The following is a 21,967-nucleotide window of genomic DNA, read 5'->3' on the forward strand; positions in this document are numbered from 1 at the left end:
TGTTGATGATGTAGCCAGAGCCATGGCCATGTCCGGATTGGCAGTTGTGGCTGTGGTTAAGAGTTGCTAGAGATGTCCTATCATGTTGATGATGTAGCCAGAGCCATGGCCATGTCCGGATTGGCAACTGGGGCTGTTGCTAAGAGTTGCTAGAGATGTCCTGTCATGTTGATGATGTAGCCAGAGCCATGGCCATGTCCGGATTGGCAGTTGTGGCTGTGGTTAAGAGTTGCTAGAGTTGTCCTATCACGTTGATAATGTGGCCAGAGCCATGGCCTTGTCCAGATTGGCAACTGGTGCTGTTGCTAAGAGTTGCTAGAGAAGTCCTATCATGTTGATGATGTAGCCAGAGCCATGGCCATGTCCGGATTGACAGTTGTGGCTGTTGTTAAGAGTTGCTAGAGTTGTCCTATCATGTTGATGTTGTGGCCAGAGCCATGGCCATGTCCGGATTGGCAACTGGTGCTGTTGCTAAGAGTTGCTAGAGATGTCCTATCATGTTGATGATGTAGCCAGAGCCATGGCCACGTCCGGATTGGCAACTGGGGCTGTTGCTAAGAGTTGCTAGAGATGTCCTTTTCATGTTCATGATGTAGCCAGAGCCATGGCCATGTCCGGATTGACAGTTGTAGCTGTTGCTAAGAGTTGCTAGAGATGTCCTATCATGTTGATGATGTAGCCAGAGCCATGGCCATGTCCGGATTGGTAACTGGGGCTGTTGCTAAGAGTTGCTAGAGATGTCCTATCATGTTGATGATGTAGCCAGAGCCATTGCCATGTCCGGATTGGCAACTGGGGCTGTTGCTAAGAGTTGCTAGAGATGTCCTATCATGTTGATGATGTAGCCAGAGCCATGGCCATGTCCGGATTGGCAACTGGGGCTGTTGCTAAGAGTTGCTAGAGATGTCCTATCATGTTGATGATGTAGCCAGAGCCATGGTCATGTCCGGATTGGCAGTTGTGGCTGTGGTTAAGAGTTGCTAGAGATGTCCTATCATGTTGATGATGTAGCTAGAGCCATGGCCATGTCCGGATTGGCAACTGGGGCTGTTGCTAAGAGTTGCTAGAGATGTCCTGTCATGTTGATGATGTAGCCAGAGCCATGGCCATGTCCGGATTGGCAACTGGGGCTGTTTCTAAGAGTTGCTAGAGATGTCCTTTTCATGTTGATGATGTAGCCAGAGCCATGGCCATGTCCGGATTGGCAACTGGGGCTGTTGCTAAGAGTTGCTAGAGATGTCCTGTCATGTTGATGATATAGCCAGAGCCATGGCCTTGTCTGGACTGGCAATTTGGGCTGTTGCTAAGAGTTGCTAGAGTTGTCCTATCATGTTGATGATGTAGCCAGAGCCAAGGCCATGTCTGGATTGGCAACTGGGGATGTTGCTAAGAGTTGCTAGAGATGTCCTGTCATGTTGATGATGTAGCCAGAGCCATGGCCATGTCTGGATTGGCAACTATGGCTGTTGCTAAGAGTTGCTAGAGTTGTCCTATCATGTTGATGATGTAGCCAGAGCCATGGCCATGTCCGGATTGGCAACTGGGGCTGTTGCTAAGAGTTGCTAGAGTTGTCCTTTTCATGTTGATGATGTAGCCAGAGCCATGGCCATGTCCGGATTGGCAGTTGTAGCTGTTGTTAAGAGTTGCTAGAGATGTCCTATCATGTTTATGATGTAGCCAGAGCCATGGCCATGTCCGGATTGGCAACTACGGCTGTTGCTAAGAGTTGCTAGAGATGTCCTATCATGTTGATGATGTAGCCAGAGCCATGGCCATGTCCGGATTGGCAGTTGTGGCTGTGGTTAAGAGTTGCTAGAGTTGTCCTATCACGTTGATAATGTGGCCAGAGCCATGGCCTTGTCCAGATTGGCAACTGGTGCTGTTGCTAAGAGTTGCTAGAGATGTCCTATCATGTTGATGATGTAGCCAGAGCCATGGCCATGTCCGGATTGACAGTTGTGGCTGTTGTTAAGAGTTGCTAGAGTTGTCCTATCATGTTGATGTTGTGGCCAGAGCCATGGCCATGTCCGGATTGGCAACTGGTGCTGTTGCTAAGAGTTGCTAGAGATGTCCTATCATGTTGATGATGTAGCCAGAGCCATGGCCATGTCCGGATTGGCAACTGGGGCTGTTGCTAAGAGTTGCTAGAGATGTCCTTTTCATGTTCATGATGTAGCCAGAGCCATGGTCATGTCCGGATTGACAGTTGTAGCTGTTGTTAAGAGTTGCTAGAGGTGTCCTATCATGTTGATGATGTAGCCAGAGCCACGGCCATGTCCGGATTGGAGACTAGGGCTGTTGCTAAGAGTTGCTAGAGATGTCCTATCATGTTGATGATGTAGCCAGAGCCATGGCCATGTCTGGATTGGCAACTGGGGCTGTTGCTAAGAGTTGCTAGAGTTGTCCTATCATTTGATGATGTAGCCAGAGCCATGGCCATGTCCGGATTGGCAACTGGGGCTGTTGCTAAGAGTTGCTAGAGATGTCCTTTTCATGTTGATGATGTAGCCAGAGCCATGGCCATGTCCGGATTGGCAGTTGTAGCTGTTGGTAAGAGTTGCTAAAGATGTCCTTTTCATGTTGATGATGTAGCCAGAGCCATGGCCATGTCCGGATTGGCAACTGGGGCTGTTGCTAAGAGTTGCTAGAGATGTCCTATCATGTTGATGATGTAGCCAGAGCCATGGCCATGTCCGGATTGGTAACTGGGGCTGTTGCTAAGAGTTGCTAGAGATGTCCTATCATGTTGATGATGTAGCCAGAGCCATTGCCATGTCCGGATTGGCAACTGGGGCTGTTGCTAAGAGTTGCTAGAGATGTCCTGTCATGTTGATGATGTAGCCAGAGCCATGGCCATGTCTGGATTGGCAACTGGGGATGTTGCTAAGAGTTGCTAGAGTTGTCCTGTCATGTTGATGATGTAGCCAGAGCCATGGCCATGTCCGGATTGGCAGTTGTGGCTGTGGTTAAGAGTTGCTAGAGATGTCCTATCATGTTGATGATGTAGCCAGAGCCATGGCCATGTCCGGATTGGCAACTGGGGCTGTTGCTAAGAGTTGCTAGAGATGTCCTGTCATGTTGATGATGTAGCCAGAGCCATGGCCATGTCTGGATTGGCAACTGGGGCTGTTGCTAAGAGTTGCTAGAGTTGTCCTATCATGTTGATGATGTAGCCAGAGCCATGGCCATGTCCGGATTGGCAACTGGGGCTGTTGCTAAGAGTTGCTAGAGATGTCCTTTTCATGTTGATGATGTAGCCAGAGCCATGGCCATGTCCGGATTGGCAGTTGTAGCTGTTGTTAAGAGTTGCTAGAGATGTCCTATCATGTTCATGATGTAGCCAGAGCCATGGCCATGTCCGGATTGGCAACTGGGGCTGTTGCTAAGAGTTGCTAGAGATGTCCTATCATGTTGATGATGTAGCCAGAGCCATGGCCATGTCCGGATTGGCAGTTGTGGCTGTTGTTAAGAGTTGCTAGAGTTGTCCTATCATGTTGATGTTGTGGCCAGAGCCATGGCCATGTCCGGATTGGCAACTGGTGCTGTTGCTAAGAGTTGCTAGAGATGTCCTATCATGTTGATGATGTAGCCAGAGCCATGGCCATGTCCGGATTGGCAACTGGGGCTGTTGCTAAGAGTTGCTAGAGATGTCCTTTTCATGTTCATGATGTAGCCAGAGCCATGGTCATGTCCGGATTGACAGTTGTAGCTGTTGTTAAGAGTTGCTAGAGGTGTCCTATCATGTTGATGATGTAGCCAGAGCCACGGCCATGTCCGGATTGGAGACTAGGGCTGTTGCTAAGAGTTGCTAGAGATGTCCTATCATGTTGATGATGTAGCCAGAGCCATGGCCATGTCTGGATTGGCAACTGGGGCTGTTGCTAAGAGTTGCTAGAGTTGTCCTATCATTTGATGATGTAGCCAGAGCCATGGCCATGTCCGGATTGGCAACTGGGGCTGTTGCTAAGAGTTGCTAGAGATGTCCTTTTCATGTTGATGATGTAGCCAGAGCCATGGCCATGTCCGGATTGGCAGTTGTAGCTGTTGGTAAGAGTTGCTAAAGATGTCCTTTTCATGTTGATGATGTAGCCAGAGCCATGGCCATGTCCGGATTGGCAACTGGGGCTGTTGCTAAGAGTTGCTAGAGATGTCCTATCATGTTGATGATGTAGCCAGAGCCATGGCCATGTCCGGATTGGTAACTGGGGCTGTTGCTAAGAGTTGCTAGAGATGTCCTATCATGTTGATGATGTAGCCAGAGCCATTGCCATGTCCGGATTGGCAACTGGGGCTGTTGCTAAGAGTTGCTAGAGATGTCCTGTCATGTTGATGATGTAGCCAGAGCCATGGCCATGTCCGGATTGGCAACTGGGGCTGTTTCTAAGAGTTGCTAGAGATGTCCTTTTCATGTTGATGATGTAGCCAGAGCCATGGCCATGTCCGGATTGGCAAATGGGGCTGTTGCTAAGAGTTGCTAGAGATGTCCTATCATGTTGATGATATAGCCAGAGCCATGGCCATGTCCGGATTGGCAACTGGGGCTGTTGCTAAGAGTTGCTAGAGATGTCCTGTCATGTTGATGATGTAGCCAGAGCCATGGCCATGTCCGGATCGGCAACTGGGGCTGTTTCTAAGAGTTGCTAGAGATGTCCTTTTCATGTTGATGATGTAGCCAGAGCCATGGCCATGTCCGGATTGGCAACTGGGGCTGTTGCTAAGAGTTGCTAGAGATGTCCTATCATGTTGATGATATAGCCAGAGCCATGGCCATGTCCGGATTGGCAACTGGGGCTGTTGCTAAAAGTTGCTAGAGATGTCCTGTCATGTTAATGATGTAGCCAGAGCCATGGCCTTGTCTGGACTGGCAATTTGGGCTGTTGCTAAGAGTTGCTAGAGTTGTCCTATCATGTTGATGATGTAGCCAGAGCCATGGCCTTGTCTGGACTGGCAATTTGGGCTGTTGCTAAGAGTTGCTAGAGTTGTCCTATCATGTTGATGATGAAGCCAGAGCCATGGCCATGTCTGGATTGGCAACTGGGGATGTTGCTAAGAGTTGCTAGAGAGGTCCTATCATGTTGATGATGTAGCCAGAGCCATGGCCATGTCCGGATTGGCAACTGGGGCTGTTGCTAAGAGTTGCTAGAGATGTCCTTTTCATGTTGATGATGTAGCCAGAGCCATGGCCATGTCCGGATTGGCAGTTGTAGCTGTTGGTAAGAGTTGCTAAAGATGTCCTTTTCATGTTGATGATGTAGCCAGAGCCATGGCCATGTCCGGATTGGCAACTGGGGCTGTTGCTAAGAGTTGCTAGAGATGTCCTATCATGTTGATGATGTAGCCAGAGCCATGGCCATGTCCGGATTGGTAACTGGGGCTGTTGCTAAGAGTTGCTAGAGATGTCCTATCATGTTGATGATGTAGCCAGAGCCATTGCCATGTCCGGATTGGCAACTGGGGCTGTTGCTAAGAGTTGCTAGAGATGTCCTGTCATGTTGATGATGTAGCCAGAGCCATGGCCATGTCCGGATTGGCAACTGGGGCTGTTTCTAAGAGTTGCTAGAGATGTCCTTTTCATGTTGATGATGTAGCCAGAGCCATGGCCATGTCCGGATTGGCAACTGGGGCTGTTGCTAAGAGTTGCTAGAGATGTCCTATCATGTTGATGATATAGCCAGAGCCATGGCCATGTCCGGATTGGCAACTGGGGCTGTTGCTAAGAGTTGCTAGAGATGTCCTGTCATGTTGATGATGTAGCCAGAGCCATGGCCATGTCCGGATCGGCAACTGGGGCTGTTTCTAAGAGTTGCTAGAGATGTCCTATCATGTTGATGATATAGCCAGAGCCATGGCCATGTCCGGATTGGCAACTGGGGATGTTGCTAAGAGTTGCTAGAGAGGTCCTATCATGTTGATGATGTAGCCAGAGCCATGGCCATGTCCGGATTGGCAACTGGGGCTGTTGCTAAGAGTTGCTAGAGATGTCCTTTTCATGTTGATGATGTAGCCAGAGCCATGGCCATGTCCGGATTGGCAGTTGTAGCTGTTGGTAAGAGTTGCTAAAGATGTCCTTTTCATGTTGATGATGTAGCCAGAGCCATGGCCATGTCCGGATTGGCAACTGGGGCTGTTGCTAAGAGTTGCTAGAGATGTCCTATCATGTTGATGATGTAGCCAGAGCCATGGCCATGTCCGGATTGGTAACTGGGGCTGTTGCTAAGAGTTGCTAGAGATGTCCTATCATGTTGATGATGTAGCCAGAGCCATTGCCATGTCCGGATTGGCAACTGGGGCTGTTGCTAAGAGTTGCTAGAGATGTCCTGTCATGTTGATGATGTAGCCAGAGCCATGGCCATGTCCGGATTGGCAACTGGGGCTGTTTCTAAGAGTTGCTAGAGATGTCCTTTTCATGTTGATGATGTAGCCAGAGCCATGGCCATGTCCGGATTGGCAACTGGGGCTGTTGCTAAGAGTTGCTAGAGATGTCCTATCATGTTGATGATATAGCCAGAGCCATGGCCATGTCCGGATTGGCAACTGGGGCTGTTGCTAAGAGTTGCTAGAGATGTCCTGTCATGTTGATGATGTAGCCAGAGCCATGGCCATGTCCGGATCGGCAACTGGGGCTGTTTCTAAGAGTTGCTAGAGATGTCCTATCATGTTGATGATATAGCCAGAGCCATGGCCATGTCCGGATTGGCAACTGGGGCTGTTGCTAAGAGTTGCTAGAGATGTCCTGTCATGTTGATGATGTAGCCAGAGCCATGGCCTTGTCTGGACTGGCAATTTGGGCTGTTGCTAAGAGTTGCTAGAGTTGTCCTATCATGTTGATGATGTAGCCAGAGCCATGGCCTTGTCTGGACTGGCAATTTGGGCTGTTGCTAAGAGTTGCTAGAGTTGTCCTATCATGTTGATGATGAAGCCAGAGCCATGGCCATGTCTGGATTGGCAACTGGGGATGTTGCTAAGAGTTGCTATAGCGAGGTCCTATCATGTTGATGATGTAGCCAGAGCCATGGCCATGTCCGGATTGGCAACTGGGGCTGTTGCTAAGAGTTGCTAGAGATGTCCTGTCATGTTGATGATATAGCCAGAGCCATGGCCATGTCCGGATTGGCAGTTGTGGCTGTGGTTAAGAGTTGCTAGAGATGTCCTGTCATGTTGATGATGTAGCCAGAGCCATGGCCATGTCTGGATTGGCAACTGGGGCTGTTGCTAAGAGTTGCTAGAGTTGTCCTATCATGTTGATGATGTAGCCAGAGCCATGGCCATGTCCGGATTGGCAACTGGGGCTGTTGCTAAGAGTTGCTAGAGATGTCCTATCATGTTGATGATGTAGCCAGAGCCATGGCCATGTCCGGATTGGCAACTGGGGCTGTTGCTAAGAGTTGCTAGAGTTGTCCTATCATGTTGATGATGTAACCAGAGCCATGGCCATGTCCGGATTGGCAACTGGGGTAGCCTTGATCAAGGCTGTTGACGTACTGTTCCCCGGCCCGGTTCGCGGCACACGCATGCAGTGCATACACAAATGTACATTACCATACATTGTACAGCGCGAAAACAGTATAGCGTAGTCGTGAGAACAGTCGTGTCTTTGTATTTTCAACCTCATACACGTGGCTCAAACAACAGCCTTGATGGGTTTGTAAAGCTATCGGAATTCCGATAAAAGGGTATTCATGATGTGGGCGTGTCATTCTAAACATTGGCCAATCACAGGCGCGATTGAGAATGACGTATTACTGCGAGCAATCATGCCACGTCCATGTGTGTGTACGCTGTACGCTAGCTGTATATGTACATGTACTGTACTACGTGCTTTTTATAGCAGTGTCGGGAGCGTGGTTTATATTATTAGCTATGATTGTAAGGGGTCTGAATGCGCTGCCGGACGGGTGAGCCGGACATGACTCACCCGGTCGGTAATGGTGTTGAACAACTTCGAACAACTTCCGTTGTCTCGCGTTTCATTATCACACGAGGACTAGCATCATAATTACAACGTAGCTGGTAGATTTGTCCCTGAATTGGAAGCTGCTGTACTATAGGTGTAACGTTGTAGTGGAGTACTAGTAGTATGGCAAGAGTTAGTTTATGAAATTGAACTTTATTTGTAGTTGTTGTTCAGCCACACGCCATCTTCTACCGTCTGTCGACAACACATATTTTCGATCCCAAACTTTGATTTACCGCGAGAAACGTAATGAATAATATATGTCTACATTAAGACAAAATAAACAGCTGGGTTTCTTATCTCATCTGCTGGTCTGTGCTTGTGCTTCAAGGGGATAGCGTGTGTTGTACTGTCATATGCCCAACATCTAAGAATTCTTACCAAGTAGCCATCTTGCCGGAAACCCATGACACCTGGATACTTTTTTAACCTTTCTCAAACACATTTCACATGGTCTAATTTTCTTCCTTCTATTTCTAAACCCATGATTGATGCATTAAACGCGGTTGTTATATTTTGTTGAAAGTTGCTGTAGTTGTGTTGCAAATTATACACCACTGATTTCCAGCGACTTACAGTTTTGTTTTACTAGTAGGGATTTCTCCCTCGCCCGCCGCCATTATTGCAACTATACTACAGCCACTGCTTGTTTACAATACGTCGACAAGCACATGTGTGCGAGTGCTTGCAGAACAACGTTGTGATTGACATCGCAGCGAGAGTTTATAGGTCAACCAACAACCAATGAGAACGGGTTGTTAGTAAACATTAGAATAATGAGCTCCGCCCTAAATTTTGGCAGATACAAAACCATCAAGGCGCTACTTGGGAGGTACCCATGTACCGTAAGTGTACCGTATACAGATGGTACATGTACATGTACAGTAAGTATGTGTACATACGCTGTAGTACACGTATTATATGCACTGTGTTATGTATGGGGGTGCGCTAGGAATTCAGTGATGGAGACTGGGATTTTGCAGATCGCGGCTGGCTGTAGCGCCTTGATCAAGGCTACAACTGGGGCTGTTGCTAAGAGTTGCTAGAGATGTCCTGTCATGTTGATGATGTAGCCAGAGCCATGGCCATGTCTGGATTGGCAACTGGGGCTGTTGCTAAGAGTTGCTAGAGATGTCCTATCATGTTGATGATGTAGCCAGAGCCATGGCCATGTCCGGATTGGCAGTTGTGGCTGTTGTTAAGAGTTGCTAGAGATGTCCTATCATGTTGATGATGTAGCCAGAGCCATGGCCATGTCCGGATTGGCAACTGGAGCTGTTGCTAAGAGTTGCTAGAGATGTCCTATCATGTTGATGATGTAGCCAGAGCCATGGCCATGTCCGGATTGGCAACTGGGGCTGTTGCTAAGAGTTGCTAGAGATGTCCTTTTCATGTTGATGATGTAGCCAGAGCCATGGCCATGTCCGGATTGGCAATTGAGGCTGTTGCTAAGAGTTGCTAGAGATGTCCTATCATGTTGATGATGTAGCCAGAGCCATGGCCATGTCCGGATTGGCAACTGGGGCTGTTGTTAAGAGTTGCTAGAGATGTCATATCATGTTGATGATGTAGCCAGAGCCATGGCCATGTCCGGATTGGAGACTGGGGCTGTTGCTAAGAGTTGCTAGAGATGTCCTGTCATGTTGATGATGTAGCCAGAGCCATGGCCATGTCCGGATTGGAGACTGGGGCTGTTGCTAAGAGTTGCTAGAGATGTCCTGTCATGATGATGATGTAGCAAGGGCATGGCCATGTCTGGATTGGCAGTTGTGGCTGTTGTTGAGATCTTGGTATTTCCTATCGTTCAATGCATGTTGTGGGGATGTAGCCAGAGCCAATGGCTATGTCCGGATTGCCAGTTGTGGCTGTTGTTCAGAATATTGCTTGAGATGTCCTCTCCTTCAATGCATGTTGTGGGGATGTAGCCAGAGCCAATGGCTATGTGCGGATTGCCAGTTGTGGCTGTTGTTCAGAATATTGCTTGAGATGTCCTCTCCTTCAATGCATGTTGATGTTGGGATGTAGCCAGAGCCAATGGCCATGTCTGGATTGCCAGTTGTGGCTGTTGTATAGAATATTGCTTGAGATGACCTTTCCTTCAATGCATGTTGTAGGGATGTAGCCAGAGCCAATGGCTATGTCCGGATTGCCAGTTGTGGCTGTTGTATAGAATATTGCTTGAGATGACCTCTCCTTCAATGCATGTTGTGGGGATGTAGCCAGAGCCAATGGCTTTGTCCGGATTGCCAGTTGTGGCTGTTGTATAGAACTGCTTGAGATGACCTCTCCTTCAATGCATGTTGTGGGAATGTAGCCAGAGCCAATGGCTATGTCCGGATTGCCAGTTGTGGCTGTTGTATAGAACTGCTTGAGATGACCTCTCCTTCAATGCATGTTGTGGGGATGTAGCCAGAGCCAATGGCTATGTCCGCATTGCCAGTTGTGGCTGTTGTATAGAATATTGCTCGAGATGTCCTCTCCTTCAATGCATGTTGTGGGGATGTAGCCAGAGCCAATGGCTATGTCCGGATTGCCAGTTGTGGCTGTTGTATAGAACTGCTTGAGATGACCTCTCCTTCAATGCATGTTGTGGGGATGTAGCCAGAGCCAATGGCTATGTCCGCATTGCCAGTTGTGGCTGTTGTATAGAATATTGCTTGAGATGTCCTCTCCTTCAATGTATGTTGTGGGGATGAAGCCAGAGCCAATGGCTATGTCCGCATTGCCAGTTGTGGCTGTTGTTCAGAATATTGCTTGAGATGTCCTCTCCTTCAATGCATGTTGTGGGGATGTAGCCAGAGCCAATGGCTATGTGCGGATTGCCAGTTGTGGCTGTTGTTCAGAATATTGCTTGAGATGTCCTCTCCTTCAATGCATGTTGATGTTGGGATGTAGCCAGAGCCAATGGCCATGTCTGGATTGCCAGTTGTGGCTGTTGTATAGAATATTGCTTGAGATGACCTTTCCTTCAATGCATGTTGTGGGGATGTAGCCAGAGCCAATGGCTATGTCCGGATTGCCAGTTGTGGCTGTTGTATAGAACTGCTTGAGATGACCTCTCCTTCAATGCATGTTGTGGGGATGTAGCCAGAGCCAATGGCTATGTCCGCATTGCCAGTTGTGGCTGTTGTATAGAATATTGCTCGAGATGTCCTCTCCTTCAATGCATGTTGTGGGGATGTAGCCAGAGCCAATGGCTATGTCCGGATTGCCAGTTGTGGCTGTTGTATAGAACTGCTTGAGATGACCTCTCCTTCAATGCATGTTGTGGGGATGTAGCCAGAGCCAATGGCTATGTCCGCATTGCCAGTTGTGGCTGTTGTATAGAATATTGCTTGAGATGTCCTCTCCTTCAATGCATGTTGTGGGGATGTAGCCAGAGCCAATGGCTATGTCCGCATTGCCAGTTGTGGCTGTTGTATAGAATATTGCTTGAGATGTCCTCTCCTTCAATGCATGTTGTGGGGATGTAGCCAGAGCCAATGGCTATGTGCGGATTGGTAGTTGGCTGTTGTTAAGAGTATTGTTAGGGATGTCCATGTTGGTGACCCAGCCATAGCCATGTCAAGATTAGCGTTTGCTACGAGTGTTGCTATATTAAGGCCGTCCTATCATTCAATGCTTGTTGTAGCCTTGCTCAAGGCAGTCGCATTATTCGCTCCGAAAAGACGCAGCTGTAAACCCACCCGCCGTTTACCCTGTGCATGGTGTGTGCGATCACACCGAATGACCCACCCGTATACACACTGTCACATCGCACGAATACTGTTCACACAAGCCATCGCACTCGTACACCACTAACCGCATGCGGAGGCCGTCAGGCCGACAGCCTTGTCGGATCTGTACCTTCCCGTTTTAATGTGTTGTATTGAAAAAATTCCAATAGTGGACGAAATTGGGGGGGGGGCTCTAGGATATGCTAGTATACAGCTCATGAATATTTACATCGTTCGTCAGACCTATCAGACAACACAGGATGTGAGGCAAATGAATTATTCATTTTGACGTCCAATCACGCACTTCCCTTATCACGACCTTTGGACCCTATCATGCGTCCGTGGTGGTGGTGTGTGAAGTAAACATGTCTCGTCTTTCGCGGGCATTATGGTAATGAGCTGACCGTGGGAACTCTTCGCTTATTATAGTAGTGAGGTCAGTGGCTTCAACACAGATCCTACAAGGCTGTCGGCCTGACGGCCTCCGCATGCGGATAGTGTACGGGGGCATCGTGTCGTGCGATGTTACGCACAGTGAATACGGGTGGGTTTTACGCACAGTGAATACGGGTGGGTTTTTACACAGCAGCGGTCTTTTTTCGGAGTGAATATATCGACTGCCTTGAGCAAGGCTATGCATGTTGATGGGGCAATCCAGCCAGAGCCATGATGACATCAATTTGGCTTTGCTGATCGTGGGGGACTGGAAGGGATAGGGGTCAACCTGGGTGGTTGTTTGCTGGGGGTGAGGGCTGGCTGGGATAGGGGCGAGGGCTGGTTTGGGTGGAGGCTAGTTGACTAGGGGTGCATGGGGTGAGGGCTGGCTAAGGGGCTATTGCTAGGAGGGGTAGAGGCAGAATGGGGGCTGGCTGGTACATACAAACTTTCAGAAAGATTATGGCAGCGATGGATTCTGAGACCAAATTATTTACCACCTTACAAGGTGCTACGGTGCATACAGCAGCCACAGCCAGGAACAACGGGGCGAACCCCTTCTCTTTTCGATAAGTGCATTGGGTTTTTTTTTATTAGTTACAAAACACATGGGACCAACGGCCTTACGTCCCATCCTAAGGACGAAGCTATGGCTAAGCGTCTTGCTTAAGGACACAAGTGTCACGGCTGGGGATTCGAACCCACACTCTGCTTATCAGAAACACTAGAATTAGAACTCGGTGCTCTTAACCACTCAAACCGCACACTTCCAAAAGTGTTACACAATAGGTTATGTCATAGATAACGTTATCTATAAACAAATAAAACACTAAAACGAACAGAGTCAAAGACAGCCGATGAGTTAAATTTTCATAAGGTCAAGCGAGGCATTTTTTATTATGAAGCTGCAAGGTGTCGTTTTGAACACTTTCTCGTTACTTACAGGTACACAGGCATTGTATATATTACAAAATACCGAGCATAACATAAGGATAGTTTTCCACAGTACCCCTCAAGTGCTGCATAATTTGTTGTAAATATTTGTACAAATTGTGTGGCTACAGAAAAATCTTATTTGATTGTTTTGTCTCCCCAGGGTGGTGTGCTTTTATGATGAGTGTGAATACACATGAATGCCTGTTAAACGTTGGTGGAAAACACCTTTGGTAGTAGTACAGATATTTGGCTTCATTTAAGGAAATATTTACTGATTTCTAATATAACAGGCTTCATGGAATTCTTCGAAAGAATGAAGTTTTCTACATCTCGAAAAAGAAAAGTGTTTTTTATTTTATATTCCCCCTACCAAGTATGAGAGATTTAAAATGGATACAGTAGTTCCTATGTGATTTTGTGCACACATAAATATTTGGGATAGGAGTTCCCGAATTCAACACATCTTGCAGCAGCTTTTAATGTCTTAATATATATTTTAGTATTAATATATTATATAATTATATTTAATGTTGCTTCTATGGGCTGCACAAAAATATTATGAATTACTGAATTCATTCCATTTCATTACAATTTCGCACAAGAATTAAACTTTTGTTTTCTTAAACCAGCAGGCAGGCACAAAGTCCCCTAAAATCATTTCTACAATTCAACATATACTTAAATATCAATTTTTTAATAATATTAAAAGTTGTTCATACACAACTTCTTCTGTTCTTCCACCAATAAAGAGAGAAGTCGTCACTGGAACATAATTTATTTTAACGCCAGAAAATATTATTTTCTGTTTCAGAAAAATACAGCAAAACTGTTTTGACTGTTTGGTCCTACACACAACAGCTATCTACAACTTCCTCAAAAAAGTCTGGTGACAAGACTTCACAAAACACGGAATACCTAGCATCATGGTGGCCGATTCTTATGAGGTTGTATTTAGAGGTAGAACGACTATTGATCATCTTGAAACTTTTATCTTAGTCATGTTTCCCGTATGTAATGGCTAAAATGAATACGGTTTTACATTATGAAAATAAGGAGCCCGACTATTATACAACACTCCCAGCCTCAGTTCGGGGTCAATGGTTTGACTTGGAGAAAAGCAAGATGGCCAACCACCTGAAAGGAGTACATGTATCTATTTTCTTTTTTTAACTGACATTCTGAAAAGTTATACAGACTTTGTTCCCCACCCCTGCGGTTATATCCCACTGCTACCACCAAAAAATGTTCTTTGTTTTTACTTTCACTAAGCCAATAGTCTTGGTTACATTCAAGTACATAACAGCAGAGGTAACTCAGTGTGCTTGATAAATGTGGGCAGTTTTAATATTTGGTTTTAGACTAACCAATAGGAGTTGTCTAAGACCATGTGAACCTTGTTTACAATAAGTGTGACCTTGTACATTCTTTCAGTATTCTTGCAGGCAAGATACTACACTGGTCCTATGGGAAAGTTGACAATTTGTGTCATTATTTCCACATAAAACCAAGAGTTTTGAAAGTAAAGCCGGTCAAGTTTTGATATGTGCCACCTTTCATCATATCAAAAGCTGATCAGAATTAGACAGTGCAGTCTCCATAAAATATAAGTTTTTATGTTTTCTTCCATTGAGCTGTGTACAAATCATGCCTGCAGAAAGTCCAGGCTCTGTGGCTCTTTTGTAAGCATGTGATGTCACAGGTCACACCGTCTATATCTAAAGAGACTATCGTAGACTTTGAAGGGTGTATCTTTCTTTGACATAAGTGATTTTGCTGTTTTCTCTTCCAAATCAAATGCAAGGGCTCAATTGAAATCAGGATTTTGTATCGTCTCTTTACTATGAGCAGACAAAAGGCCAAAGAAAAGGATTTACTGTATTTTTTATATTTACAGTAACTTTTTCTCAGCCAATAGATATAACTGTCATTTTGAGTTTGATACTACATGTAAGTTGCTGGTACAACTCATTCTAAACTTTGAGAGAATTCACAGATGTTCTGGAATCAATCGCAATCTATGACAGTTTCACCATAGGTGTTAACTACACAGGCAGGCCCATCTCAAAAATCAGGAATTCCTTTTCACGCTCCAGATTTCTGTGACTTGTTTTCGTGGACTTTTCCTCACTTAAGTACTTTTCTATAACTTGAGGTCTGGAATTTGTTTGTAAAGAATTGTATGTGGCTCTCTTAATTGAGGGGGGGGGGGAGGCGGTTGAGGCTTGAGGTGGATAGTCGTTAAGTTGAGCTTTAACCCAAAAAACGGAATTCTGTTAAGCAATACATTTAAAGTTTCAATCAATTCAAAATCCAATACAGGATATTCTCTAAAACATTTCACAATATGAATTTAAAACATATATATTTTGTTGTAAATGTTTCAGCAAGTAGATAAAATAAAATTTTAATGAACCTTACAGGAGTTTACATAATAATATCATGTTAAACAAAAACAAAAAAAACGAAAAAGAATTATTTTTAAGAAACAAGAACACAATTGTTAATAATTATAGGAATACTGGAGAGAGATAGAGAAAAAAGCAAGACTGAGAAACTAGGGACATTTTTTGGTCCTATGCTATCTTCCACAAAATTTGAAAGTAAAGCCACCTACACGTTCATCTGTCTATGCTACCAAACTATCAATTAAACGCTGCCACAATATTTTTACTTTAAAAAATTGAAAACTGAAGTGGAAAGAACATGCGGGAATGTTATTATTGTACGCAGAGAAGCTGAAGAGCGAATGAATGAATCAATGAACCCGGCCGATGAGCCCCCATTTATAGTGTTTTTATAACAATCCTGCAAAATCAATGCAGCATAGGTGTTTGCTGAATCTCAAAGCGCATGAAAACCACAAGTGGCTGCCAAATGTGGCCCCAAAAGGAAGCTACCAGAAGTGGCTGCAAAAAGTGGTCCCCAAAGGTAGCTACCAGAATGGCTGCTAAATGTGGCTCCAAAAGGTAGCTACTAAAGGTGGCTATCAAATATGGCCCCCTAAGGTAGCTTCCCAAAATGACTACCAAATGTAGCCCCCAAAGGTAGCTACCGAAAATGGCTGCCAAATGTGGCCCCAAAAGTAGCTACCAGAAATGGCTGCAAAATGTGGCCCCAAAAGGTAGCTACCAAAAATGGCTATCAAATCCGGCCCCCTAAGGTAGCTTTCAAAAATGGCTGCCAAATGTAGCCACCAAAGGTAGCTATCGAAAATGGCTGCCAAATGTGGCCCCCACAGGTAGCTACCAAAAGTGGCTACTACCAGAAGCTAGCCCCCAAAGTTAGCTACCAAACTTTCAATGGATTCTTTGAGGTTCAGCTTGGAGAAGAATCATTTGGGATGACTGTAAAAAAATAGAATAAAAATAAATAAATAATTAAATCCTTTCTCACCCGTACAATTTTGGTTTGCAGTATCCTTTTGAATATTCATTGGAATATTCCATTACAGAATAAGGGGGTGTCTCAATCCCGGTTATATGCCCCAAACTCCGAGTGTGCTTCGCAGTTTCTTCCAAGTTATGGCTCGTTAAAAATTAAAAAATAAATTTTTAGAATAGAATACATACGTTCTAAATGTCACACCACAAAACTGTATGTGTGAAAAACACACCTTCTCTACACATACAACAAAGTACTATATAACATAGATGGAGTAGGGTACAATAATTGTGTCATAGTTTTTAGCTGATCTATTACATAATACACAATGGCAGCTAATTATTCAAGTTCATTAATTAATTAATCAATTTAAGAGCGGGCGCTCTCTCAAAACTACATGTACCTCTGCTTCTTTTTTAAACTTTTTTTTTCCATCAATTTTTTTTTCTTCAATATTATTATTTTTTTTCTTTTGTTACGGTTTTTCTCCTTTTCATTCAAATATAATACTAGCACATACCGATGAAACGTAATACTCTTTTTCAAAAAAATATAATTCCGGATTTGACGTCCGGATTTTTAAGGTAAATATAATTATGTTAAAAGTCGACAATCAACTGTACTCCTGCTACTGTTTTATCAAGTTTTTTTTTAATTTATGTACAATACAGACAATGTTCAATTTGTAGTCGGTTCCTCCCTTCCTCACCTTCTTCATTGTTTAAGCCACTTACCACGGATGCATTATAATTGTGTCATATATATATTTATATATATTTTGTTTTCTTTTGCTTTAGTATGATGAAAGATAACAACCTACCCTTCCCCCCAAAACACCAAAGTAACAACAACGACAACAACAACTTTTTTAAAAATAAATAAAAACAACAAGTTGTAGAAACAAGTTGTTGGATCTATTATAAGTTTGATTTTACGTAACAATCAAATAAGGCCAGTTTAATAGAAGGGCCTAATTTAATAGAGCTGCATCCAAAAGTAGCTAAGCAAAAACAAATTTGCTTAACAGAATAAGGTTACCAGCTAAGCTACCATATCACAAATATGTCATTGACTGGTTTCCCTGTTTAGTTTTGCTTATAGAACAAATTTGTTTAGCAAACATTTCTGCTTCAAGTAAGTTTTATGAGTTTGGGCTCACCTGGCTAACTTTGCTTGGTTCAAGATAAGGAACAATTTCACAAAGCTGCTCAACCGTATTCTGCTAAAGATGTGCAGGAAACCGGTTGCAAACCGTATATATGACATGGTAGTTTGGATGGTAACCTTATTCTGGTAAGCACAGTTGTGTTTTTAAGCACGTAAGAAAAGCAGCTCTAAAAATTGGGCCCTGCTTACGTTTGGGTTAATCACATTTTCATTTGTACACATATTAAAAAAGAAAAATTAAGGACATAACATTTTACCCAAAAATTACTCTCTCAAGTTATACGTTACTTTACTGTTAATTGAAGTATTCATCACCGATGGATTTGTCAAACACAGAGAGATAATAAATAAAAAAGAGTTGTGATTTAATATCACAGCCAGCTGTTAATTCTGCAGTGATCTCCACAATAAATATAATAAAGTTTTATTTTGAGAATATCAAGTCATCCTTCAAGACGCTTCTTGGTTTTCTGCTTGAAAACAAAGAAACTTTTTAACAAATAAATAACAAGTTTCAAATAAAACTGTTGCAGAATAAAGCTTTGTAGGAAAGGTTTCAGACAGTGGTCCTTTCTCAATGGTTTCTGACAGCTACATGTACCGACCCTTTTTGGCACGCAATTCAGAGTTGTTGTTAATTACGTTTAAGCATCACCTCCGCATGGACTTCTTCATTCCTCCCTTTATAAAAACAAAAATCTCAATAGTACAATAAATTAACAATGTAACAAGAATTACTCATAAATCTTTAAACTTGTGACTCTTAATGAAACTGGCAGTGCGTTTACATAACATTTGCGCTAAAGTGATAACTATAATAATCTGACTACGAATCGGGAAACTTAACTCAAACATCATCAAAAAACGATTTTGAATAAATCCTATCCATGAAGCTCCGCCCCTTAAATGTATCAACCAATCACAGGAGTGAGCATAAGCCCCGAAGTACAACAGACGTCCGACACAATACAATTACATTCAAACATGTTTAATAAAGCCATTCAAATTTCTGCATCTTGTCAGGGCCCAAGTTTCATAAAGCCTGCAAGCACAAAAACTTGCCAAGTAGAAAATACTACTGCTTAGCAGAAACGGGTTACCAGCCAACATGGCATTAAGTTTGCATTGCCAAGCTGGTGCCCCACTCAATTTTCCGCTTAGCAAAGAAATTGGAGGAGCAGTGTTTTCTGCTTAACAGCTTTATGAAATTAGTCCCTGCCAGCGCAAGATGCATGTAACATAATGCACTACCCCACCAGGCCAACAGACGGTTGCTTTGGTGGGTGGGTCTGGCCCCAACTTCATACAGTTGCTTAAGCACATAAACAGCTAAGCACGAAACAGATTACCAGAATAAGGTAACCAGCTAAACACACCATGTCATGTGTGGCATCTGTGACTGGTATCCAGCTCATTTGCGCTTAGCAGCAAACTGTTTAGCGATGATTTGTGCTTAAGCAGAGCTACATGTATGAGGCAGCCGTCAATTTCACCAAACTCTTCCTATCTTAGGATTAGTCTCAGGACTTAGGTTGAGTTAAGTTCCGTATCCACGAGTTAACTCGTCCTAACTCGAGATGTGATTAATCCTAGCGTTTTGTGAAATCGGCTGCAGGGCCCCACAATGGATGCATCTATTCGGCTATTTTCGTCTACAGATCTTGAAATAATCCCTTATGGGGGAAGGGCACTTTTTCGTTGTCATTCAGTTATAAGGACACTTCCATTTGGTATACAGCTATTAGGGAAGATTTGGAAAGGGTACAAAGACCAAATACCTCAGTTTTATTTTTTCAAATAAACGATCGTTTCAAAAAGCCATGTTTAGAAACAAGACCTGTGAAGTCAGCAACTAATTGTGCTAAAGTATGTGGACAACATTGGTTATTGTCAAAGACCAGAGACACTTCATGTGAAACAACATCAACATGAAATAACAAACCTGTGAAAAGCCATTAGAGTTGCAAGAAAATAGTGAGGACAAATTTGTTTCTGTTTTCATAACATCAGGTTTTGGACTTGCAAGCTCAAAACTTAATGTTTTGAACTCACAGGATCAAAACTGCTTGTTTTACTCATCCATCAAAAACTATATTTCACGGCAAGGTTAGTTGCGTGCAATTCTTTAAATGTTCATTCTTTCTTACCAATGTTGTACACACCCTTTGACAGTTTACAATCAATCATTACACATTTCAAAATTGATTTAGGATTGAACAAAGAAAAAATTGACTAGAGTGTGACTCAAACCAATCACCTTTGGATTTACAGGCAGGCAGAGCTATCTAGCCCTCTGTTGGCCGTCTCAATGAATTGTCAATATATTTGTTCGGGGGTGCCATTGAAAATTAAAATGAAAAAAAAAAAAAAAAAGATGTGTGAATCATTCTACAGCTACAAAGGAATCTAACAAAATAATAAAAATTAAAAATTTCCCGAAGATAACATTTAAACAAAAACAAAACATTTAATGACCCGATTAAAAAGCCTCCCCCAATGCTGTTGACTGTTTGAAATAAATAAGTATTACTTTTCAGGAGAAATTTTCCCACCATGGCCGTGGTTTTCATCCCTGATGATACGTACAGAGACTTTATTTTTACTACTTCAAGTAATAAAAATTTATTTTCTGTGACTAAAAAATCAAGTGTATCTACTTTCAAATTAAATATAGGGGGAAAATGCCACTAAGGATTGTTGAAAAATTTGTGAATAACATCTCTTCCGTCTGGCGTCTTGACTCACTATGTGGTATCATTCTCATTTTGATTTACATTTCATTCTCATCTTGGTTTGCAACCAGTCTTAGAGTGCAGCAGTTCTCAATTTTTAATAAATAATATTGATTGTTGACTTGCAAGCTTTTCACTAAAGAAGAAGAAGAAAAAAAACATGCAATGACTTGTACTTTAATAAATCCACAGTGAATGACATTTTGTACATGAATATTTCCTCGTATTGTACAGCTTAAAATGAATGACCGCTTCCAAGTAACTCCTACTCGATTCCTGATGCCTTGGGGGGAGAGGGGAACATTCAAGACAGAAAGGACCCCCTCCCCAACCCTGCAAGAAGATTCTGAGTAAGAAAAACTGTAAAGGAAGTTGGGGGTGAGTTCCGTGCATGGATTCAGGGCCAATATTCCCAAACATTTGGGACTCCAAGCCTGCCGTCGATTTCACCAAACTCTTTCTGATTAATCTTAGGATTAATCTTAGGACTGAGGATGAGTTAAGTTCCGTATCCAAAGATGTTAAGATGCATTGAACCCATCCTAAGTTAGGACGAGTTACTTGTACTAACGCTTTGTGAAATTGGCTGCAGGACTCTAAGTTAAAAGTTCCGAACCCAGTGCATGTCTTTCCTAACCTACAAAGAGAAGTAAGAATTGTCTTTCTAGGAAAAACTTTTGGGCCCAATTTCATAAGGCCTGCAAGTACAAAAACTTGCTTTACACAGATAAGTATAATAATAACAGGAACAGGTTACTAGCCAGAATTCCCAAGAATTAATATTGTGGCAATTGGTGCCCCACTCAATGTTTACTTAGCATGGAAATTTGCAGTATTTTCTGCTTAAGCAGCTTCATGGACTGGGTTTCCGGCAAGAGGTTTGATAAAAAATCCCAAATCCATGCACAAACTTCAGCTTGGCCCCCCAGACAGACATTAGAAATCAACAAATCCAAGCCTGGATACGATACGTTTCCCTCTTCAGTGTTCATCAAGCCATGAACCACGCCGACAAGATGGCAAGGAGGAAGAAAGCTACCAGGCAGATGGCGATGAAGGTCTGATCCTCCAGAGACTTGGGTTCAGCCGTGGGTTCATCAGCTTGGGCGTCTTCCTTAATGATGGGTGTCGCGGGGACTAGACTCGCCGTGAGGAAGCTCTCCCATGGACTGTAGGTTCCGACGAGCTCCGGCCCGCCGTCTTCCAGTAGACGAATAGCACAGGTGCGGACTCTGTACTCGGTTCCTGGCATTAGGTCGGGTACGATGACGCTACTGCCGGGCCCTCGGTATACCTGCGACAAAATGGGAAAGATAAAGAATGTCAACACTAGGGTTTAGTCAACACGGGTGGCGGTGTCAGATTAGAGGAGGGGACCAGGGGTCGATTTCACAAAGTCCTTAGGACTAGGACTAGTCCTAATAGATATACAAATTGCATGGATAGTCCTAAGACGAGTCCTTAGGACGAGTAACTGGTCCTAACTCGAGATAAGACTTGTGAAATCCACCCCAGGGGTCTATTTCACAAAGAAAGTCCTAAGTTGGGACTGGTCCTAGGACTCTTGAAAAGTTATTAAATAAACTTAAGGCTAGTCTTAAGTAAGGTCAAGTAACTCATCCCGTCTGGAGATAAGACTAGTCTTA

The 21,967-nt window shown here is 43.8% G+C and overlaps 1 protein-coding gene across 3 annotated transcripts in view; it reads right to left on the minus strand.

Moving 5' to 3' along the window:
• Positions 1–12,967: 12,967 nt before the first annotated feature.
• LOC139945605 (fibronectin type-III domain-containing protein 3A-like) overlaps positions 12,968–21,967 on the minus strand; it is a 127,925-nt gene continuing 118,925 nt past the window's right edge. For all 3 annotated transcript variants that reach the window (XM_071943015.1, XM_071943013.1, XM_071943014.1), the window contains exon 21: positions 12,968–21,615. In XM_071943015.1, coding sequence (XP_071799116.1) covers positions 21,313–21,615 — 303 coding nt within the window. In that variant the 3' untranslated portion in view covers positions 12,968–21,312. The remainder of the gene's footprint in view (positions 21,616–21,967) is intronic.

Source organism: Asterias amurensis, chromosome 12 (genome assembly GCF_032118995.1).
Source record: "Asterias amurensis chromosome 12, ASM3211899v1".
NCBI lineage: Eukaryota > Metazoa > Echinodermata > Asteroidea > Forcipulatida > Asteriidae > Asterias > Asterias amurensis.